The sequence below is a fragment of the Anser cygnoides genome, chromosome 14 (assembly GCF_040182565.1).
Source record: "Anser cygnoides isolate HZ-2024a breed goose chromosome 14, Taihu_goose_T2T_genome, whole genome shotgun sequence".
Lineage (NCBI taxonomy): Eukaryota > Metazoa > Chordata > Aves > Anseriformes > Anatidae > Anser > Anser cygnoides.
This window is the reverse complement of record NC_089886.1, coordinates 8,928,926-8,950,988: the sequence shown is the minus strand read 5'-3', so window position 1 is coordinate 8,950,988 and position 22,063 is coordinate 8,928,926. Positions and strand designations below refer to the sequence as shown.

General features: G+C 40.1%; 1 protein-coding gene and 1 long non-coding RNA gene across 5 annotated transcripts; one reads left to right on the top strand and one right to left on the bottom strand.

Moving 5' to 3' along the window:
* Nucleotides 1-275: 275 nt before the first annotated feature.
* LOC106032870 (uncharacterized) lies at nt 276-15,042 on the top strand. 3 transcript variants are annotated; one of them, XR_007169559.2, is made up of 5 exons: nt 276-323; nt 1,200-1,338; nt 1,455-1,673; nt 1,948-2,069; nt 14,799-15,042. It is a non-coding gene; the product is annotated as an uncharacterized lncRNA (long non-coding RNA). The 3 variants fall into 3 exon arrangements; XR_010834946.1 differs by having other exon boundaries at nt 1,455-2,069; nt 14,881-15,042; XR_010834945.1 differs by having other exon boundaries at nt 1,455-2,069.
* UBLCP1 (ubiquitin like domain containing CTD phosphatase 1) lies at nt 7,531-20,622 on the bottom strand. Of its 2 annotated transcripts, none has more exons than XM_048080405.2 (11): nt 20,468-20,622; nt 17,846-18,036; nt 17,343-17,434; nt 16,888-16,973; nt 16,681-16,796; nt 15,517-15,615; nt 14,511-14,548; nt 11,953-12,051; nt 11,427-11,543; nt 9,944-10,071; nt 7,531-8,615 (listed from the first exon to the last, which is right to left on the bottom strand). In XM_048080405.2, the coding sequence occupies exons 2-11, from the start codon at nt 17,997-17,999 to the stop codon at nt 8,588-8,590; spliced, it is 957 nt and encodes a 318-aa protein (XP_047936362.1). In that variant the 5' UTR covers nt 18,000-18,036; nt 20,468-20,622; the 3' UTR covers nt 7,531-8,587. The 2 variants fall into 2 exon arrangements, with proteins under 2 accessions (XP_047936362.1, XP_047936363.1); XM_048080406.2 differs by lacking the exon at nt 20,468-20,622 and adding an exon at nt 19,814-20,065.
* Between the last annotated feature and the right edge of the window lie 1,441 nt (nt 20,623-22,063).

The following is a 22,063-nucleotide window of genomic DNA, read 5'->3' as shown; positions in this document are numbered from 1 at the left end:
GCTGAGAAAACTCAGAATAAAGTCTTGTGAGAGTTCACAGAGTTGTTTTGCAATGGACTTAAACCCAGGCTCTGCTTTCAGCCCTCCTGCTGGCATTGCCTGGCGAGGGGCTTAGGTGTCTTGGGCATAAGGAGCGAGGGGCTTAGGTGTCTTGGGCATAAGGAGTGCGGCACCCCCCTCCTAGGGCCCTTTTTTTTATTTGGGGGGGGGGGGGGGGGGCTGGGGATACAAACGAAAACAGGGGCTTTAGCAGGTGCACATGCTTGTTTCCCCACAGGCACCCCTGAGCAAGTAGCAGGGACCCTCTGCAGCAAAGAGTAGTGGTGAGTGTCCTGCAACGTGCAGCCCGTGTTCTGCTTTGGAGTTTGATCTTTACAGTGATTTAGTGGGAAAACATATTACGGAGGAAAAGGTAATGAATTTCCTTTCTGGAAAGTGGAGGTCAGCATAGGGCAGGAGTAAAGGAGAATGCAAGGAGCTGATAAAGACACCCTGTGGTGGGAGACCTACTGATGTGGGTGCACAGACCTCCCTTGGGGTGGAAAAGCTGTAAATTGGCTAAACCTGGTGGGAGAAAGCACTGGCACAGCTGCACATACCTTTATGCTGCAGAAAAATATTTCTGTCTACCACATAGGGGAACCTTGATTCTTCTTGCATAAAGTTAAATTCAGGAAGCTGTCTCCTGTGGGGCAGTGAAGGTTAGCTGAGCCAACCTGTGTGCTTGTAGGCAGTTCATTCAGCTTTGCCCAGCCAAACCTTGCCCCTGCTTGAAAGCAGATTGATGCTGTTGGGACAGAAGGCATGCCAAGGTGTAAGTAGAGATGAGCCTTAAACCCTCAGCTCTTAGCAAATGGATAGTCCTTGGTGATGGTACTGTGTTAATGAAAATGAAGTGAAAAGCACCTCAGCTTCCCTGCCTTGCCATGGCCCTGTCACTGCTGTGTTGCTGCTGGAAAGGTGGTGGAAATATGAGAACTGGAAAGCACAGCGGGGTCTTCCTGCTCAAAAAGGGGGACTGTGGGGTTTAAGATGTGTATGGGGTCAATGGGGAGGGTGTCTGGGGCAGAGAAGCAGACTCATGACAGTGTGGGCCTGTGGATACACTTCCAGCCTTGCCCTGTTGCTTTCAGGGCCCTTCAGTGCTGTCTTGAGAAAGTCCTGTTGTGCATATATATTTCATTTCTACTTGGGAGCAGGGAAAACAGCACCGATCCATGGGTGAAGGGACAGTTTGGGTAACTACACCTGCTGCTGCAAGGCCCTTGCTGTAGGGTGTGGAAGGCAGTGACACGGGCTGTGTGACCAGCCTGCCTGGTGTTGTCGCTGCAAGGGAAGGTAAGGTCACTGTGCTGCCTTCCACCCCTGCAAAGCTGGTGTGATCCTGCCTCTGCATGCTAATTGGCTCTGGCAGGAGCTTTAGCTCAAAAGCTCCTGTGTGTCTTCCTTCACAGACCTGCTTTACTTCAGTGTTTGTCCTGTGCCTGGCCCAAGGCCTCTGCTCAACCCTCTGCAACAGCAAGGCTTGAGCTGTAAAGCTCAAGTGATTCTTGTGAAAGATCAGCTAGCGCTGGAAGCTCTGCCCTTAAGTCTCCATTTGCCCTGCTTGCTGCCTAAATGGTCTGATAATGGTGCTGTTGCTGGTTTTTGGCTTGATTCAGGTTTCTTTGAAGGTAACACCGTGACTTCTCCTTCCATAGTTTCTGGAAGCGTGCCCTCTGCTTGACTGAGTCATGCTCTGTGGATTTATAATTATCTGTGTTGCCTACATATCCATTAAGGGATTTTATATGTTAATCTCACAAGATGTACTGCTCACTTCGGTGCTTTCATCTCACCGTGTGCCTGCGAGCTCTGCCAGCGGTGCGCTGGGCTAGCTGCAGGGCAAGCAGAGGTGAGGACGGGCACTGCCCCTGACTCACTGCCTCCGCTCTTCTCTGACCCCAGAGCGGTTCCTGGCACCGGGGAGATGCTTCCAGATCGGCACCGAGCCCCGGGGCTCTCAGCATTGGCACTTCGGCTCCGCTTCCTGCACCTCTGAGAGTAACGAGTGGTTCTGCATTAGCAAAGTAAGTTTAACTGGGCGGGTGTTTTAGAGCATATCAAAGGTTTAAAACAGACAAATGTGTTAATGTTGTCTGGGATTGCTGTTGTGTGAGTAATAAACCATGAGTTCAGTCTTATCAGCTGCAACAGTACCATGTAGATGCTGCATAAATTCAGTTCCATAAAGCCATGCACTATATAGTTTACTGGTGGCAGAATGTCCCTGAACTTGCTCAGTTTTCATATATCTACATATCATATAGCTAAAGCAAATATTTTTTTCAGGGAGGTGCTTGATACTTTTTAGTGAACCAACCAAACCAATTGTATCAGGTTAAGGGGAAAAAACACTTTAGCTGACTTTAACTTCTTAAATTTTAGGACTACTTTAAAGCAGAAATGCACCTTCACATAAAATCAAGATACTTTATTTTGTAAAAGGCAGTATTTTTCAATTAGTTGCCTGTTTTCTTCCAGCTTCAATTCAAAATGAAGTAGTGTAGTAGCTTCTAAATGTTTGTCCCAACTCATTTATTGTTCACTAGGGAGTGGGTGTACTGCTCAGATCTAGTTACAAACCCACCTTTATCTGAAACTCAGAATTTTTCTTTTCAAGTGCTAGACACAAATCCTTTATTTCTTAATGTTGCTCTTTGATATAGAAAAAGGCTTTACTACACAGCTGTTACGTCTAGACACATCTGCAAGGGACTAACCAGATTTTAAAACAGCTATTGCTTTATCATTTTCATCTCCATGGCAATTTAATACACTTTCAAAAAATGTGTTCAGTTTGGTCCTGCTTCAAGCAATATCCATCATTAGGACAGCAGAGAGACCCAAAAGTCACACTGGCATCAGCTGTGCTTTTGGCAAGTGCTTGAAATTCTTCTTGTGCTTGCCTGCTAAACTGGTGCTTGCAGTTTTCACTACTCACAAATGTAGACTGAATATAGAAAGGAGGGTAAAGAACTGGTAAACCTTAAAAAAAAAAAAAAGAAATACAATTCTAGAGCCCTCTCAGTTTTCCCTAGGAAGTATCTTATCTTGTGTTTTTGTTAAAACTTGTTAAATTTATTCTTTCTGTGCCACTGCTTGTTCTTCCAACATGTCCCAGACCTGAGGAAAACACCTGAGGAATGGTCTGGTGTTTACCCAAAGGAGCTACTAGCTTGTACCATGAATAATGTACAAAGAAAATCAATGCACTCTGTCATGACAATACCACAACACACTGCCTCCTGTGGAGCACTTAGAGTCCGCCATGTCAATAATACACAGATTAAGACATCCATAAGCTTTTAAGAAATGAGGGAGAAATCCTAGAGCACAAAAAAAAAAGGTTGGAGGTGTTGTAAGTGTTACTGAGAACATGCTCAGAAACATAACTCTGGGTGTCAGTCAAAACTGGGCTTGTTTGATTTTTTTTACTCATCTGTGGACATTTCCCCCCAATACCAGACAGCTTTTCAGAACAGCCCCTTGCCTGCATATCAGTCACTCCTGCCAAACTGTCAGTCTCTGTTTAGAGGAAGCATGGTGGATTCAACTCAAAATCCAGGGATTCTTTTTCCAGTGAATAGAACAAAGTTCTAGCTCAGACATGAAAATCCCAGTTAAATCTGAAGGTTGAGGTGTTTGGCTCAAGCATTTATATTGAACCATGACTTCCCTGGTGCTCTGATCCAGGGTTTGACTTATCTCCTTTTTGAGAGGACAGTAGTGGAGAACAAAGTTGTCACTGTTAAATGTTAAATGCACCACAGGTGAAGATATTTAGTCACTAAAATCTGATGTAGTAACCTTGGTGTTTCATAACACAGAAGCCAAAATCTTCCAGCAAAGCTGAAATGGAGGGGAGATGTCAACCCAGCTGTGGTGACTGGGGCAGGCTGTGCTCCAGGTCACCCAGCTCCCTTGCATGCAGCAGCCACAGCTGACACTGGGCCCTAAAAACGAAAGAGCTGCTCTTTTTTTAATAATAACACCTTGAAAACAAGTGTTGTGTGAGCAGAATGGATGTGCAATTCCAATTAGGCAGTTGAAAGGGGAAAAAAAAAACTTTAAATCAAGCGTTAATGATGCACTTTCCTTTGCTGTGCCCACCACCCCACCCATAGTGCTAAAAGCATTATGCAATTTGAAAACAAGCTCCCTTTGACTTGTACCCATTATTTCTGAACAGAAGATGAATTGGTGGGAAAACTGTTTGCTAGGAGAGACATGGAAATTAATGGCATGGCATTGTATGTGTCTGTGTGTGGCAAGGAAAAGTGCCAAGCTCTGCACAGACTCCTGAGAACAAAATGAGCATCCGAGTGCTCGCAGTATCAAAGAATCTCCTGAGCTGTGTGCATTTCATAAATATGCATAAATAAAGAAGTTTGGGGATGTTCGAGAAAGCTCGTCAGTATATAAATAGTTCATTTTGAAGTCCTGTTATACAACACCATCAGGGAAGGACTGATGTCGGAGTGGTGAGGTTGAAGCCTCTTGTGTTTATCAGGGATCCAAAAGATAATTTTGGATTGTAGTAGAGGAGATCTTGAGTGGATAATGTGTCTGGGCTGGGAAATAATGGTCTGAGGTAGGCAGTGTGGTCTGGGACTCAAACAGTGCTGTAAGCCATGACAGTCACTTTTCACCCTTCTCTACAAAAACCTAACCAAACTGAAATTACTCATTTCTAGCTATGAAGCAGTTCTTTCAGACCTTTAAGTAGCTCATACCTAAAGCATGTCCTGAGTAGTAAATAGCCCTTTCAGAGTGTGAATGTCAGTACTTTGGCTACTTGTGTCTGTCACAAGATGTCACTAATATTACCTATACAAGAAACTTGTTGTCTTCTCCTGGAGAGATCAGTATTTTTCTCTTCTAGTCCCACGCTTTTTCTCAACATCACCTTTTCCACTCCAATCTTTCTCCATCAGTCCCTCAGCCACCTTAAACTGGGTGCAGTGGTGGCCCACTGATTTTGGGTACCATCTATAATGACTGCTGCAGTGACAATAGAGGAATGTCAAAGGTTTCTGCCCTCTGACACCTCTTCATCCAGCACTTCTGTTTTTAAACGGCCTTAATGAATCCGGGAACTATGCACTTTTTGCTCTCTGAAACAGTTTTTACCTAGGCTTCATTTTATTGGAAGAAAGGAAATATTCAGCACTTCTCACATCAGTTTTAAATACATCCTGAAGAGACAGAGTGGAAAATTGTCTTAAACCCTTTGGCATCCACTTGCTGTCAGTTGCATGTCAAATCAGGAATAAAAATTGGCAACTAGCTGTAAATTTCACAGTCATGCAGCAGGATTTGTGGAGTAGATTTTGCAGTTCAGTTCTTGGCTTCAGCTGTCACTGTGTACCTCCAGTGATGAGCATTCATGCCACAGTGAGATATGAGAGTTGTCAGATATCCAGAGCTTACAGAAATAACTTCATTTTTAAATGGACTGTCTCTTTTGGTATGAATAATCAAACAGAACACCATACAAAATACTTGACATGTACTGGGAGTCCAGTACAGGCTGACACATGAAAATATTTGGAATACCTCAGACTAGCCCATTTATTGCTTCTACAGAGTTTCACAGAACAGTAAAAAGAGCTCTGTAATTAAGCCATACTCTTCTTCTCTTTGATCATTTTAATGCTCTTTTGTTTAACAGATTGTGAAAAACATTGATCAAATAAGTCTCAGGGACCTTAATATAGTCTAAATGGAAACTAAAATTAAGGGAGAACAGGGCTTTAAACTTTGGTGTTGATGGTTATTGCCAAGGCTTTGGAAATATCCCCTATTAAAATGGAGAAACAGAATATCAGCAGAGGTGTTTTCCTCTGAACCTATGAGCATTAAACACATTTTTGTTGTTAATCAGAAAAGTATTTTAACAGTTATCTTAAATTTTGGTTGTTTGGCACCACAGATGATGCTTTATAATGTAGGCACAACCTAGAAAAGTCCCGTAGTACAAACACAAGAGCTGTGCTGCTTTGGCCAAAGTCCCACCCAGTCCCCAGTGGCAGCTAAAGGAGTTGTATAGACCTGGCCACTGCATTTGTGCTACCCGATTTCCTAGGCACCTGTAATTCGTGTTAAGGCATATTACAGCTTCCTAGCCTATATCCTTTAGCACCTGACTATGGACTTCTTGTTCATGAAGTTGTCCAATTCCTTTCTGAACCTGCTGATACCACCTGCCTCAGCTGGGAACACTGGCAACAAATTCCAGATCATTACCTGCCACTTTTAATGGTTTTAAGCCACTCTCCTGTTCATTTGAGTAAGCCCTTGCTCTAGTACTGTGAAATTTGGTGAATGTTAGTTTTGTGCTCTCCTTATTTACAGCTTTGTAGTTTTATATACATCAATCAAGCCAAGTAAATTGCTGCAGCATTTTCCAAAGAGAGCCAGCGAAATCCACAGGCTTCTTTTGCAAAACTATTCAAATTGCAAGACCAGTTTTCAAACATAAAATATGATAAGGAAAACAATATCAGGCATAAAAGACAAAATGACTTGTCAGCAACAGTTATGAGTTACCACTACATCCAGACCATTCTCATATATTCCAGTTCAGTTTATAAGATATTTGAAAGGGGAGTGCACATCTGTTTCAGATTAGCAAGTACTTTGAAATTCTGGGATGAAATCCTGGTGTTACTGAAATCAAAAACTGAGATTCTTTTTTAAAGTTCCTTGTATAAAGCAAAAGAAAGGAGCGCAACTTATTCACTATAAAACTTCTGTTTGTAGACCACCTTTGAGCAAAAAGATATGGGTACATGTTTAAATACATTCCCTTGGTTCTGTTTTCTCCATCTGGCTGGCTCAGCGTGTTCTAGAGGTAAATCAGGCACAATGCCTTGACATTCTTTAAATAGAAAGATATTCTAGTACTATGTATTATAAATCCTATGTCTCAAAATCAATGCTACTGCTGCCTTTCCATGTAAAAGTTCCCTGTTCAAACTCCAGGGAGTGTATCTACACTGGAAGTACGTGGGTGAGTCAGCCTTCTAGTTCAGAAATTGTCTCTAGGAGACAAAACTTCAAATTCATCCTCTGTACTTACCTAAAACAAAGGTTTTTATGCATCAGAGTTCAGGTTTACTAGTTTAAAACACAGCTTGAGTTGGCACTAAACCACAAAGAGCAGCAGATAAGAAACTGTATATTTTCTGACAGGTCACTGAGCTGGAGCCTAACATGCTCATCTTAACAGCTCATTTGTGTCTGCTGTCCTGACATTCTGACATTTGCTGTCAAGGTTCCTTTCTCGTGCAGCTACATGCTTCACTATTAAATACCACTGCTCTAATCTGCTGTGGCATATACTGATCTCTTACCAACTAATGTAAAATCAGTGTCTCTGGAGTCTGAAGAACCCCTCCAAAAAGAGAAACCCAACACCCAAGATGAAGATTATCAATGGATTCTCTATTATGCAAACCAAATATTTAAAACAGCACAGGACACAAGTTATGAAAAAAAGGTATTTATTATTTACACAACTGCTATAGTTCCTTAAGAACAATATATACCATTTTTATTTGAAAGGGTCAGTCTTCTTTCAAATACATGAACTGCATAATGCACAAGTGTTGGTAATGCCAAATAGCAGTCACATCACACTTCTATAGTGCAGGCATAAGCAGCGCAAGTAAATGATATTTTAAGAACAGTATGGCTGAATATTGTATTTAAACACAGTGTTTCCACTTTGACAAGATTTAGCTAGAAGAGAACAAGGGTTTTGTTCATGCTTTGTTAGGAATGTGACTTTCCCATCTGAGGTTTAAACCCTTTATCTGACATGAGAATTTTTCAGGCAGACTGCTCTTCAGTTACCAAAAAGAGTGGGTTTCTCTCCCTCAAACTTCAGTCTTCTGTTTTCCAGTAAACACTGCTTTATAGTACAAGTTCACACATTGGGGTAAATTGGCCACAGAGGTGGTGCCTTCCCATCTTAATGTCTTGCACAGAGAAACACTGATATACTAATACATACCAAACTTAGACAACTTGTAATTTATAGATTTAAATACTGGAATGGGAGGGAGACTGTTTCTAAAGATAGAGGGAATAGAGGGCTTATACAATTCATACACTGCCAAAGTTGGCTCCTTACTCAACATTTTTGGTCTAAATTTTTTTCTAGTTTCAGAATGGTTTTGGTCTTTAAAGGTTATGGTTGTACTTCAGCAGAAAAGGAGAGGAAAATATTTTAAATAGTAACACCAGAACTGAAAGCAAGAAAAAGTAACCGACATCTTTCTCCCACCTTGAGCTTATTGCTGTGATCTTTTTTTTGGGGGGGGAGCCAAAAAAAAAACCAAACAAAACACAAGACAACAACAAAACAAAATAAACAAAAACCCAAAACCCCATAACCAACCAACTGGAAGACCAAGTATAGCAGTCATTCTGGCATCGGATCCAGTGTCCAGCACTATTATACTCTAGCGTAAAAGCAAGGAAAAGTCCAATGATCTTAGTTAAGTTCCCTTCAATTCAGTGCTATGCAATTTTGTTAGTGTTATTGTCCTTGCTTCTTTGAAAGATACCTGAAAGAAACAAAAATAGTTTCACAAAAAGAAAGAGGCAGGCACAAATTTATCTTGCCTTTTATAAGCATAAACTGTGAGTCTACTTTTTCTCACTAAAAATCTGGTTATTAATCACAAAAAAAAAATCAAATAATGATTTTGTTATCAGACTTTACCTTCTCCCAATTCCATGATTGGTTATCTTGCAGTAACTCAAAGAACATTTTTAGTTAAACTGTATAAGGTTTTAAACAAAAGGGGGAAAGAAGATTCAAATTGTTTAATTCTAAGAGGTTAAAAATATATCAGTTAAAAGTAGCTATATAACCTTTAAGATAGAAAGGCACGTTAGATATGAGACTCCTTCAAATAAATTTAAGACTTTAAAGAATAGTCATCCAGTAAAACCTGAAAAGAATAGTCTTCCACTAACTTCTTCAGAGAAACCATGTTACTCGAAAAATGTTTGTTGTCTAATCTCATAGTTCTCTTACTGCCGCAGCTGGAAAAATCTGGCTATGTGCTGACATTGAAGACTTTGCAAACACCCTAAAAAAAATCCAATTAATTTAACTGGCACTAACTATGAAACATCCAATAAATTCCAGTGCTTTTAAAATCTAGCATTGACGTTCTTTTTTAATCAGAAACAAAAGAGGAAATTATATTGTTCATAAGGCTGTTCTTTCAAGCACTGTATGAGTGTTTTCCAATAACATATTACACATGCTTCTTTTTTTACATGTATTGAAGTTTCAGGTTGATGCATAAAATCAAAAAGAACTTTGCCCAAACAATTCAACTACTCATTCTACAGCAAGAATTAGGATAGTAACTGGTGCATTAAGCATTTGGAGAACTCAGTAATACAGTAAACTTATGTTTCAGTGCTGATGAATACTGTAATACCACACAACTTGGATAGTGTCTGAGCACCACACTAACACCCGGAACCTCAGAAGTAACCAATAGAAAAGTTTCCTGGCTGCAAAGGACCTGAGATCTGAACTGACAGTCTAACTTTGTAGGAGTGGAAAAAGAGAGATTTACAGGGAGCAGGCTTCTTCAGAAATTCTTTTCCCTTTAGGAAGCATAACTACTTCAGTGAAAACAATTGCTTGTCCTTAACTCTGAAGAAGAAAGAAGGTCCAATCTATCAAAATCCTAACTTCTTAGAGGGGCAGCTTAAACACTACAGCCTTATTAAAAACCCACTCACACTGAAGATGATAATTTTAAGTGATGTCAAAGTTCATCAGCTCGGTCGTTTCTGGTCTTTGTACAGCTGACCTTAAACAAAATGCAGTGGGGTGAGAGACAGAAGTAAATTTTGACTTTGTTCTTACCTTTCCCAATGTTTGTGATTCAGCTCCAAAAAGTCATCTAATTTTGCTATTTCTTTGAGGTATTGAGTGAGCTTTAGAAGCTCCTTGTCTTTATCCCGATTTAAGTGTGCTTTCATGAAAGGCCTTATCTATACAAAATAAATAAATTGCGTATAACCATTTGCTCCAAGTGAGAAAAACGCTTCCAATTCTATAGCACTTATCACCTAATTAAAACACATTTTCAATACTATGCCGCGTTATGACTTCTTTTAGGTAAGAGGAAGAAAAACTTTCCATTAGTGGCCACCTCCAATTTGTCTTTTTATTGATGCAATCTGGACTTCGGGGTTTTTGTCTGGCACGCCTACCCAGAAGCAATTTGTTCTGTCAGTCTTGTGCTTCTTCAGGCCTTTCCCTCCCAGTCAGACAACAACAGATTGATCTGCAATGGACTGTCACATTTTCTAAAATGATTTCATAGATATTTGCGCAGGAAAAATGAGGGGTTTTCAGCTCTGCTTTGAGTTGTGTGGCATCACTGGAACCAGATGCTTTTTTTTCAACAAAAAGCATTTGACTACAATCATAGTTTCTGTGACAAGAGATGTCAGAAATAAAGCTTATCTGACAACTGCTTTAAGCTTGGAATACATCATACCTGTGCCTTGTTTTAGTGATTCAACATTCTTGTCTGCAGTTCTCTTTAATAACATTTTGACAAACATCTTTGAAATCTAAGCTAGGGGGAGCTCTCTGGCTAATCCTCTCCCAGCAATACCTTTGATATTCCTGATTCTCATATATTTATACAGTTCCAATTAATGTCACCGTGATAGATCTCATCAATTGCTATCTTCAAATCATGGATATTTGCTGAGAAACATCTTGGATTTCTGTATTTGATTTTTTTAAAAGAAATTTGTGGGGGTTCTTTTAGTACCATACTGTTGCACCGTAGAAATTTAAGTTCCATTCTTACTCAGAACAAGCACTGATGATTAGAAGTTTTGGAACAGGAACTGGTCAACAATTTTATAAAATGAAATATTTGCTGTTCTGCAGTCAAAATGGCTCCAGGTATTAATTATTACCCAGGAACAGAATGCTTGCTATTACATTGGCATGCTAACACGAAGTATGGCAGCTTGTTATTTGCCATATTTTCTGAATAGAATCACTCTTGAGATTGAACATCACGTTTTAATGGTGCCTGTCAACAATGCCCAGCATGGTTATAGTTTGCAGGTACAATTTAAGCAGAAGTAATTTCAGTGATTTTGGTAGTCTCTTAAAAACTCAATAGTGAATTAAAGCTTATTTAAAATTACTGTTGGGGAAATGTTAGTCCAGACAAATGGCAATTTAAATAAAAAATACAATAAAATATGCATCTTTGCTAGTTAAGAATAGCCTTTCTTTAAGATAACTCAAAAAGTATGAGAAAGTACTACTTGAAGTATAAGTAAAAGTAGTAATACATGAAAATTCCAGTTAAAATTACCTTGAGTCCATTTTGTGGATTCATTAGGAAGTTTCGGCCAATATCATCAAACATAATAGTATTTTTTTTGCTGTAATATTCTGAAAATTTTCCCCAGATAACGCCAAGAGGCTTCACCTGCAAGAATAATGCATAAAAGGTTACCTCAGGTAAATCAGATCACATGCAGGAGATGAAAATACCAGTCTATATGAATTTAAGTCCAAACTCAAATGGACTGAAAAATTATCACGTAGTTAGTTGGGCTTTAATGTGGGAAGGGATGCAAAATGGTAAACAAAACCTTCGTACTAAATTTTTTCATAAATTATTTATTACTTGATTTGAAATCAGTGCCATCCATATGAGCTACTTAAAACACTAATAATTAATAGAGGATTTCAGCAGAAAATCTGTGCTTCAGATATTCTTCCAGTTTTCTTGCATGAAAACTCAAGCACAACTTTGTTATTAAATATTTCAAAGGGGTATGGTAACATGTCAGCTAAAGGTAGAAAAGGATCAGGGGAAAAAAAATGGTGCTTACATCTATTAGTCCTCTTCTAGGAGTGTGCACTGTTATCATGGCAGCACTGTCCAACATGAAGGTTATCTTGTAGTTTGCATTAGTACTCACTCCAAGCTCCTGTATCACAAAGATTAATTATTAAAATTTCAGATTATAAGTTTTAGTTCTGTACAACTGAAAACATGATTGTAATACATTGTTGAAGGGTACACTGATGAGGATGAGCAGCGATGTATTAAAGAGGGGTATGTTTTTATTTTTCCTATTCGATGAGAATCAAAAAAGTACACCATTCTACCATGGGGAAAAAAGCTGATAGGAATTTATTTTTGTAGTGTTTACTGTGAGAAATTCAGCATCTGATGTCAGCATAAAGATTAAAGCAACTATGCAGAAGAGGCAAAATAGAACTTTTGGCTTTACCTTCATGCATGATCTTTCACAAATTCTACATGCCTCAACTTTACTCAGTATCTATAGCTAGAATAGCAGCTGTGTATGTTCTGCTATTTTTTTATTCCTGTAAATTGCAACCAACCACAGCCAATCAAAGACGAAACATACAACAGCAGTTCATTGTTACCCTTTCCTCTATGTGAGTCCTAGACAGTCAGTGTTAGTCAGAAATCTCTCAGTTGTACTTTCAAGATTTGATCACTCCTGAAATAAAGACTTCAAGGAAAAATGATCTAATTTTATCTAAAACTTTAACTAGGTAAGAGGGCATCACTTCCATTTCCAATACTTTCCAAAGTTGAAAAGTAATAGTAAAATCTACTGACATCTGCTACATGACATAGACATTGATGACTTTATTGCTGTTGTGTGCACCAAAACTTATATGCAAAGCTGCAAAACAAGGATAAAATATCCACTGTAATATTTGTCTTGCAAACATCTAGTCACACTTAACTGATTTGCTTTTATACAAAAAAGTGAATCTCAAATGAAAAGTGCTAGGAATCTGAGTCAATGTCCTGTTATTCTGAAAAAAAACTAGCTGTTTCTAGACCGTCTGAATTCTGGGCATAAATAGATGGAGAATAAGAAATTAAACTTAGTTATCTGATTTTCCTTCTTTTTAATGCTGTTTCTGATTTGTAGTTTAAAACAAACACTTCAAGTATTGCTGGGATCGTTGCTGCCAGACAAAAAGTGAAACTTGCAGAGGTGTGATCAGTTTAAGGAAAAGCAACAGTTGTCATTCTAGTACTGGGAATCTCAACTGATCAGGACTTAGGAATAGGCATGGGAAGGTTGTCAATCAGTAACACATGAAAGGGCTGGAAAGGTGACCCAGAATTGTGGAAAGGTGACTGATGCAGGGTTAACAGCCCAGTTTTGAACAATGGTTTTCTGCTAGATTGAACCCCAGTGCTACAAAGGATTCTGCAGCAAAACAAAGGTTTTACTTTAAATGGTAAATCTTACATGCAAGATGTGATGCTTGCACACACATTAGGGAGTCAAGCAATGCCAAAAGAAGGTTAATGATTAGCTTTGTATGCTTATTTCATCACGCTTGCGCTTACCTCTGTCTGCTACAACAGTTTTGATATAGCGAGAAAATAAACCACATGGGTAACAACCACAAGCACTTCCAATATCTGAGTCACAAACCCATTCTAACTTGAACTCACAGTTTTGTACTACAAAAGTGTAGCTATAGTATTGTTCCAGATAAAGCAAAGAATTCAGACACAACATAAACAGAGATGGAATACTTGCACAGAAGTACAGTGTTTGCAAGTTTCAACACTGATTTTACTTGAGCAATTACATTTCATTGTTCTGATTAAAGGCTCTCATTTCTGAGATCGTTCTGAAGGATTTTTGTTTAAAAAAATTGCTGCAGATTTTATGTTCTTTGCTGTGATACAACCTGAAAAAAGTCTATAAACAAAAAAAAATAAGAGGGCAGATGAGCTTAAATTTGGAACAGTTTTCCCCCCAAAGGAAAAAAGTTCTGATTTATAAACAACCCACCAACCAACCATACAGCACATCTTATTAAGCTCACTAGGTTTTGAGCTAAGCCTGGCTGTAAATATGTTTACAACTAAGTCAGCTGTGTAAATCTGGCTAGTTGCCCAATTTAAGTACGGAAGAAACCAGGACCAAAAGAAGAGCTTTTACGGATGTTTTAATAAGGCAGAGGAAGCAACAAAGCCACACAGCTGCAAGAGGTACAAGACAAATATTCCAGCATGCCCCATCTGTCCACTCCTTTAAAAAATGTTTTACACTTAAGATTAGAACTCTATAATTAGAAGTAAGATGAAAGCAACAGTGAAGGCTGTGAGACTAATCTAAGTGTCGGCAAGTACTGACTTGTGTTTAGTTCTGCTAAATTTAGTACCTACTGCTCTGATAGTCTGTGTAGAATTCTAAAATTAGATTTAATCTAGTTTTGTGGCAAAGATATTTTAAAGTGACTACAGCGGTTTAGAAAACTTAGATTTTGATTCATGCAACCTTCCTAGTTGCTACATCTCTCTACACTGCAGAGCACGAGTCCAACTATATGAACTGCTAGCCACACTGGAAACAAATTACGCGTCTTCAGAACAACTTACTTTCATTTTAGCTTCAATCCACTTCATGTTAGTAGCAGCTGAAAAACAAAAAGGGAGAAAACAAAATTCTTTATCAAAATAAATTGTTGACATGTTTTAAAAAAAGACAAACTGCTCACTTCTCAAATTTTTATACAAACTTTCATTTTGGAAAGATCCACCATTGTTACAGTTTTTAGGGTTCACTGCCTTAAAGACAGGTTACGAAAGATTATTTTTATTTGGAAAAACTTACTTTTCAAGTGAAAATTAGATTAAGCACTGCCTATGTTTAAAACCATTTTCTAGATCAGCTCTTCCTGAACTACAGAGTCTGCAGGGCCATAGAAATGGGCTACTTCTGGTTTGAGGAACTATGTTGCCTTTACAGGATTTTCTCCTGGAAGTAATGATAACAATGCATAAGGCATGGAAAGGACAAAGTGTCAACGCTACCCACTGATCTAAGAATATGTGGAAATGATGTTTTCAGACTATGAAAATCAAATTTTAATACAATTTGAATATGGTTTAAACCCTGTATTGGCTCCAGCTGTTAGACAGGAAATGAAACTGTGCTAAAGCAAATGATCAACCATCCCTGTGCACGAGAGGTTGGTTCATTGCCAGTTTTCTATTGCTATGGTAGTTCACTACTTATTGTCTGGGCTGAGATTATTTGTAAAGATAGCTACCAAGCAGCATTTGAATGTTTATTTTACAATTGTGTTATTTCAAGCACTTGTTTGCTTATATAAAGTAACGTTCAGTAAAGTGATGTTGAACTTTATACTGTGATTAGATCCATTCACAAGAGCACTATGTGGTGGTTTTCTTCACCTAAGAATTACTGTTTTTGTAAAATAGCTAATAGCTGTGTGAACATTCTCGGTGAATATATTACAGATGAACATTCATGTATTGTTTTAGATCTTGATTCATATTAAAAGCAATATAAAAACCTCCCATATGGAGTTTCTGCTCTAAATGACAATTTATGATGAAGTCTTAGGTTTTAAAAACTTACACCAAATTACAATATCATAATCCTCATATGCAGATGTCAGGAATTCATGAAGGTATGGCCTCATAAGTTCTACTCCAGTTTCAGCACATGACCTGTGGTCTAAAAAGAATGAGAGAGAAGTAATTCATTATTCAATTTAGGATGTTAATTATGACTTTGCTACCTACCCAGCGACCTGAAACGTTTCTCAAGGGAAGCCCTGGGGCGCTTTGAAATCATGAATGAATTCACAGCAAACTACTATTCCCACATTAAAGGTGAGAAAAGTAGAAGGGATATTTATTTGTTGATCTTCACAGGTATTTGAGAGCTTACTTAATATATAAGACAGCTGAGGGTCTGAATATCTTTGAGGAGTCAGGACAAATAGTTCATCTATGCACTTCAGCAAATTTCTAACTGCCCAGATACTGAACAGAGATTCTTGCAAACTCAGTCCAGTTAATCTTGTGAACATGTATCAAGTCTTTTTCAAATATGCAAACATTGCCTGTTCCAATTAGAAAACTGCTGTCAAATTCTGCTAGCAGGAGATGTGTAAATAAAAATGTTGAATAATAGGTTGAATTTTTATTTCGGATCATAAACAAAACTCACGAAAAAGTAAGGAAAGGAAAAAGGCAAACTATTAGTGATTATAGTCAAACTGCCATGACACACCCACATCCCAGAAAATGAAGTCAGAAGGAAAATTATGGCTTCTAAGAAAACTAGTTGGACAGAATTTTCAGGTAAAACATGGTTTTGTACATGTTTAATAATGATCTGGAAATACAATTAGAAGCTATTCTCCCACCCCAAAAAAGGAATCAATCACGTACAGAAAGAGATAATTATTTTACAACAATAGCTTGTCCTGGCACCATGATATCCAAGATACAAGCTGATCAAGAGAGAGTTTAGAATTTTATCCAAATAACCTATTCTTGCATCATCTTGGAGAAGGTAAATAGTTGTTACACTAAAATCAACAATATACAACATTTACAAAGCCTGATTCTTTTTACAATATGAGCAGAGGACCCCCAAAATGTTATGACGCTGAAGCTATACGGTACAACGCAAGCCAAAGTTACGGAAATGGCTTTGTAAAGCAAAAATCAAGAAATGTGAACTGGCAAATGAACAGCCCTCTTAAAACCCACAAGTTGCATAAAATCTCACCAAATAGCGTATAATCAACATCTAGCACCAGCAGCTTTTTTCCTTCCCTGGGAGGATTCAGAATTTCCACTTTGTATTCTTTAACTCTGCGAGAAATTTTTAGTAGATTTTCTTCCCTAATATAACAGTGCAAAAAGTTACAGTTAATTAAAATGCATACTGTTCATTTGGTAACAGGAGTGTTTTTTAATAGCTGAAACTCCTAACCTGTTTTCTACTTCTACAACTTCCTCTTCGATATCAAAGTCATTGACAACATCGTCATTATCAGGAGGTGGCCCAAGGACATCTTCCTAGAGGAATAATAACAGATAACTAGGATCACTGTAAAACCAAGGGATATCAAAGATTCTGTTACTGCATGTTGCAAACAACAAAAAAAAAAGACCAGAATGATTTCATTTTACTAGTGGAAAAGTGACTAAAATATACTGATAAAGATTTCAGAATTCAGTGAGAATATCATAGTAGTATTGTACTTGAAGCCCGGAACAATACAGATTTTTCATGACTATGCTGCTATCCGCATTCTGCAGAAAAACAGCTGAAATCTATTGTACTATTTTTCCAATGATTACTAGAAAATTCAAAATTTAAAACCACAATGAGGAGACACAAACATTTTTCCTGTTTTTTTTTAAGCTAATAAGTAAACTATTTACCAGACTCTCTTCACGAGTGCCCATCATCATGATTTTAGTATTTGGTTTCAACTTGAGAGCTCCAAGCTTAACATCATCATCTGCAGGTTTCCCTATAATGTAAACAGAGTTCATTTTTTTTCTAAATTGGGTAGAAAGATTTTAGCAAACTGTCAATACACGTCACGCTTAATTGAAACAAGCTACCCATGAAACACCAGAATACTCCAAGCTGCATCATCATCCTCCATACACAAACACCTTGCTTGTCAGGCGAACAGCCATTTAACTTTTAAGGTACATTTGCTGCACTTCCACATCAGCCATTAAAAAATGACCATACAGATGTATCAATAATAAACACTGAAATTTTGTATCTCACTAGATATTGTGTGTGCTCCTTCAAAAGCTAGATCTGTGAGGTAGATGCTCTTTTTGTGTACACATCCCGAATAAGTTAAGAGGATGTACTTCCTTAAACATCTCATGTGCATCCACAACAAACAATAGATAAGAATAGTTACCCTTCATTTTAAGTCCAAGAAGTTTTTGCCGCTCTGGTAACACTCCAGTAAGGCCTTTAAGAGATTGCTTCAGATCCAACACTGTGTCCTCTTCTGATAGTGAGGTTATCGTATACTCCTGTCCGCCCCATTTTATTATAAGAGAGAGGGACATCCTTGAAGCATATGTTCAGTATTAGCTCCTGAAAAATCTGTTGGAGGAGGAAAATGCAATGATCACGCAAGGAACAAATAGGAGGTTTTTTTTTTTTTTAGAAGACAAGCGATACAGTGTAAGCATTTTTACATTTTTATTATACTGTACGCCAAAGAGCTGTTTTGCGTGCACAGATAACAAATATGTTGATAAAATGTTGAAAATAAGGCAGAAGGAACATCCCTAAAACCGGGACTCCGAGTTCTGCTTCAATGTACTTAGCAATGTCACATTCCCCGTTTGATCCAGCATATGCTCGCTTGCTGCGTGTTCTGCGCAGGTACAGCTTGTTCGCTGCACAACCGGCACCCGAGTAGAGTACTGCAGCATCCGAGAAGTCATTTCAAATCTCAGAAACTTCCTCTGCAATAATTATGCAATCAAACCAGTCACGGATAACTTTACATACGTAGCTACTAAACAGCAAGTCTGAAAGACCTAAAATATATAAAAATAGGTCTGAACCAGCAGCTTATTTTAAGCATTGGCTTTCTCTGCTCTCTTTCACTGAGACCTGTGCAATACTTGCAGTAATACACACCCCAGGTCACGTCTCACTGTAGCAATATCAAAGCAGGAGTTTGAAAACAAAGCCAAAATACAACACCTACACAATGCAATTACACTGTAAGAACGGCACTTTCATTGCAGTGCTGGAAAAGTAACCATAATTACACTATCTTTAATTTACACAATCATTTATGTTAATTATATTCAACGGTTTAGTCCTAGATTAAACACAGCAGAGAAACAAGATTTTTAGCTTTAGGTGGAAGAGAGAACATGTTTTTTTTCTGTTAAAGTTTGAAAACAGAATCAAGGAGATATAAAGGTATTAGAAAGCTGTTTCAGATTGTCAGGGGATGCACAGAAGGCCTCTGCACCAGTAACAGCAAGAATGTCCTTAAAAGATTGATGCCCGAAAAGTAGAGAAAGCAGATCTATGAAAAAGAAAGGGAGGCTGTCCACCTTCAAGAAATACAGGTCTGGCAATTCTGAAAGATGTCAAACTTTAAAATCTGACTCCTCTTCTCCTCAAACATCATATTCCATGCAGTTACCTGCTCTCAGCCGAAATACTTCCCATTTATACTGTATCCTTTGGTATATGCACCAAGCTTACAGCAGATAAGACAGGACTAGACACGACCTGTTTGCTGAGGACACTGAAAGCTGTACCTCCTCGCTGTCTCCTCTAAGATCCATGAAAACAAATTGAAGAGGAAAACTCATATCATATGACAATAAAAAAATCTATGTTTTTCAAATATTCCCAAATAAAATAGGGGATAGTACTATCCAGTGCAATAGAGTTATTCTGTGAAAAGTGGGCCTTAGAAGCACTAAGAGAGCCAACTGAGGTTAAAGCCGCAGAGCAGCAAGCAATGTTGATGCATAAGCTCTCCGTCCATAAACCTGACCAAGTTTTCTAACCTTAGAAGAGTTTATTGTCTGCTTTCTCATCTGCACCACACACCTAAACTTATTCTGCAAGAAAATGCCCAGGGCAAGAACTGTGAGGAAACTTCCTAAATCTCTGTCCAGTGCTAGACTGAACGGCTCACCCCGTGAGGCTGACCACTTGATCCGCTGTCAGTCCTCATGGAATTGCAGTCCTGTCAAGATGGGTGCTATCAGAAACAGCACGCAGAAACACCATTATTCAATGCCAGAACACTGATGGGACCGATTATGAACCCCAGAATCAAGGGTTATAAAGAAAATAACATTAGGAGCAATGAGAGAGTCGCAGGGATTTTCAAGGTTTCTACCATCAGGACTGGACAGGACAGGAAACTGAAACTTCCTCAGGTGAAATTTGCTCGGGTTTTGCCGTTGTGTGACGTTGTCAGAGCCTCTCCAAGCCCCTCGGCCCACAGACAGCCTGCAGCCCGGCTGGGCACCGGGTCGAGGATGCATTAACGTTGTGTTGGTGTAGTGACAGCGCCTCGTGACACCAGTTTTCTTGGCAGATTCGGAGCGGAGACATCCCCACCTTTGAGCTCCTGCTTATTTCACCACGCAACACAGAACACGAACATAAAAAAAAAAAAAAAAAAAAAAAAAACCGCGGGGAGCGCCTCACTGCGCAGAGGGGACCGCGGCACCCCCACGGCGGCGCGGCGGCTGCAGGAGGAGCGGGACCGGCGGGGCAGGGCCGGCCTCAGGGCGCCGCCAGCCCCGGGCCGCCGCTCCCGTCCCGCGGGCAGCGGGGCCCAGCCGAGCGCCCCCCCCCCGCAGCGCCCGCCCGCGGCCCCCCAGCGACCGGCGCGGGTCGCTCCGGTCCCCGCCGCTAACGGGCGGGCTCGGGCCCGGCTCCCCAGGTGCCCCGGCGATCGCGATAGCGGCGATCGCGATGATCGCGACGGCGGCGCCGCCCCCCCTATCCCCCCCCCCACCCGCGGCAGCGCGCTGCGGGCCCTCACCCTAGCAACGGGACCGGCGCCGGCCCGGGATCCGCCGCACCGGAAGCGGAAGCGGAGCCCGCCGGAAGCGGGGCCGCCCGGATGGGAGCCGCGTTCCCGCGCTGCGGGCGGGCGGCGGCGTCGCCGGGGCAACGGGGGTGCGGGGGCGCGCGATCGGGAACCGCTCCTCGCGCGTTCCGAGGGGAAAGCGCCTTTTTTATTATTTTTATTAGCGTTTTGGCTTTTAGGTTTTTGTCCCCGGGACCGGGGGGTTCTCGGGAACCGGCTTCAGCTGCAGTCGCTCCGTGCTGCGAGGCTGGAGCAGGGGAAGCGCTGCGTTTTGCGCAGGGGTGGGCTCGTGCGCCGAGGTGTTCCGCTCCGCAGAGTTAAAGGAAATAAAACTGTTCGGCAGTAAGGTGTGGTCTTTCCGTGTGCGTAACCAAGTGCAGATGATACGGACTGCAGTTCTGTTGGCTTCAGGGGAGAATTAAATTTAGGGGGGGTTGTAAATGAAATGTCCAGCCCTCTCACCTCAGGCCTTGCCCTGCAGAGACCTCTCAAAAAACTGCTCTCTCGTTTTGTTTGGCGGCAGAAAGGGACGGACCAGAAGAGGAGAGCTGCCGTGCAGCACGTACGGGTTGTTGGGGGCTGCTGGATCCTGAGGAGCTGCTTCTAGCCTGGCAAACCTCAGGGATGCGCCGTAGAAACAAAAACTGCATAGAAGCCTGATTTGCTCCAGTCCTTTTTATTTTTTTCCTTAACTGGGTATGAATTTCATGTATTTCCTACCTGGATACATATTTTTAGTTTTGTTCTATATTCAGGTTTTTGCATAAAAGTACTTCCGTTTCAAAAAGAACAGTACAAATGGGAGATTACTGTAGGGACTGCTCATGTCAGGTTTAGCATCCAACTGCACAGAAATCCATGTAAAACCAATTAGTATGTATGTATCTCAGTCACGAAGGGTTTTCTTTTTCCTTTTATGACACACGGTTGTCCTCCGTGCTGAGGCAGCACAGTACAGTAGTGCTGGAAAGCTTCCAAAGCTGCAAGTAGTAATTAAAGTCACGCCCTGTCATAAAACCATGCACCCTCCAGGCCTATTTTAAAAATTCAGGCTCCGAAAATGATATGTAGTGTAATCACCTCTCCATTTCTAATATTTTTCATATACTTTAATAATTTTCTGGTTGGCTTTGAAAAAGCTGTCTTGTGGAAAGGAGGCAGGAGTTTTTTTTTTGTGTTGTTTCGTTTTTTCCCTGTTTGAGAAATACTACAAAAAAAAAAAAAGTATGCATGGTATTTTATTTCTGGTGTGATGCTGATCTTTTAGTAACCTGAAGCCTGAGTCACAACTAGGACTTCTTTGTGCTAGGCACTGCAGAGAAATACTTTGATTCTGACAACATTCATGTGACACAGATAAATATGTCCTTTAACTCAGCTGTGAAAACGCATGGTGGTGCTCAATCCTAACGTTAATAAGTGCAAAGTGTTAAAGTAATTTGACTAAGACCATATAATTACAATTCAGAGCCCAAACAGCAGAATCTTTTCTTTGTACTGAAAAGCTTGTTTTGCGGTGGTACTCTGGGTTTACACCGTGGTATATTC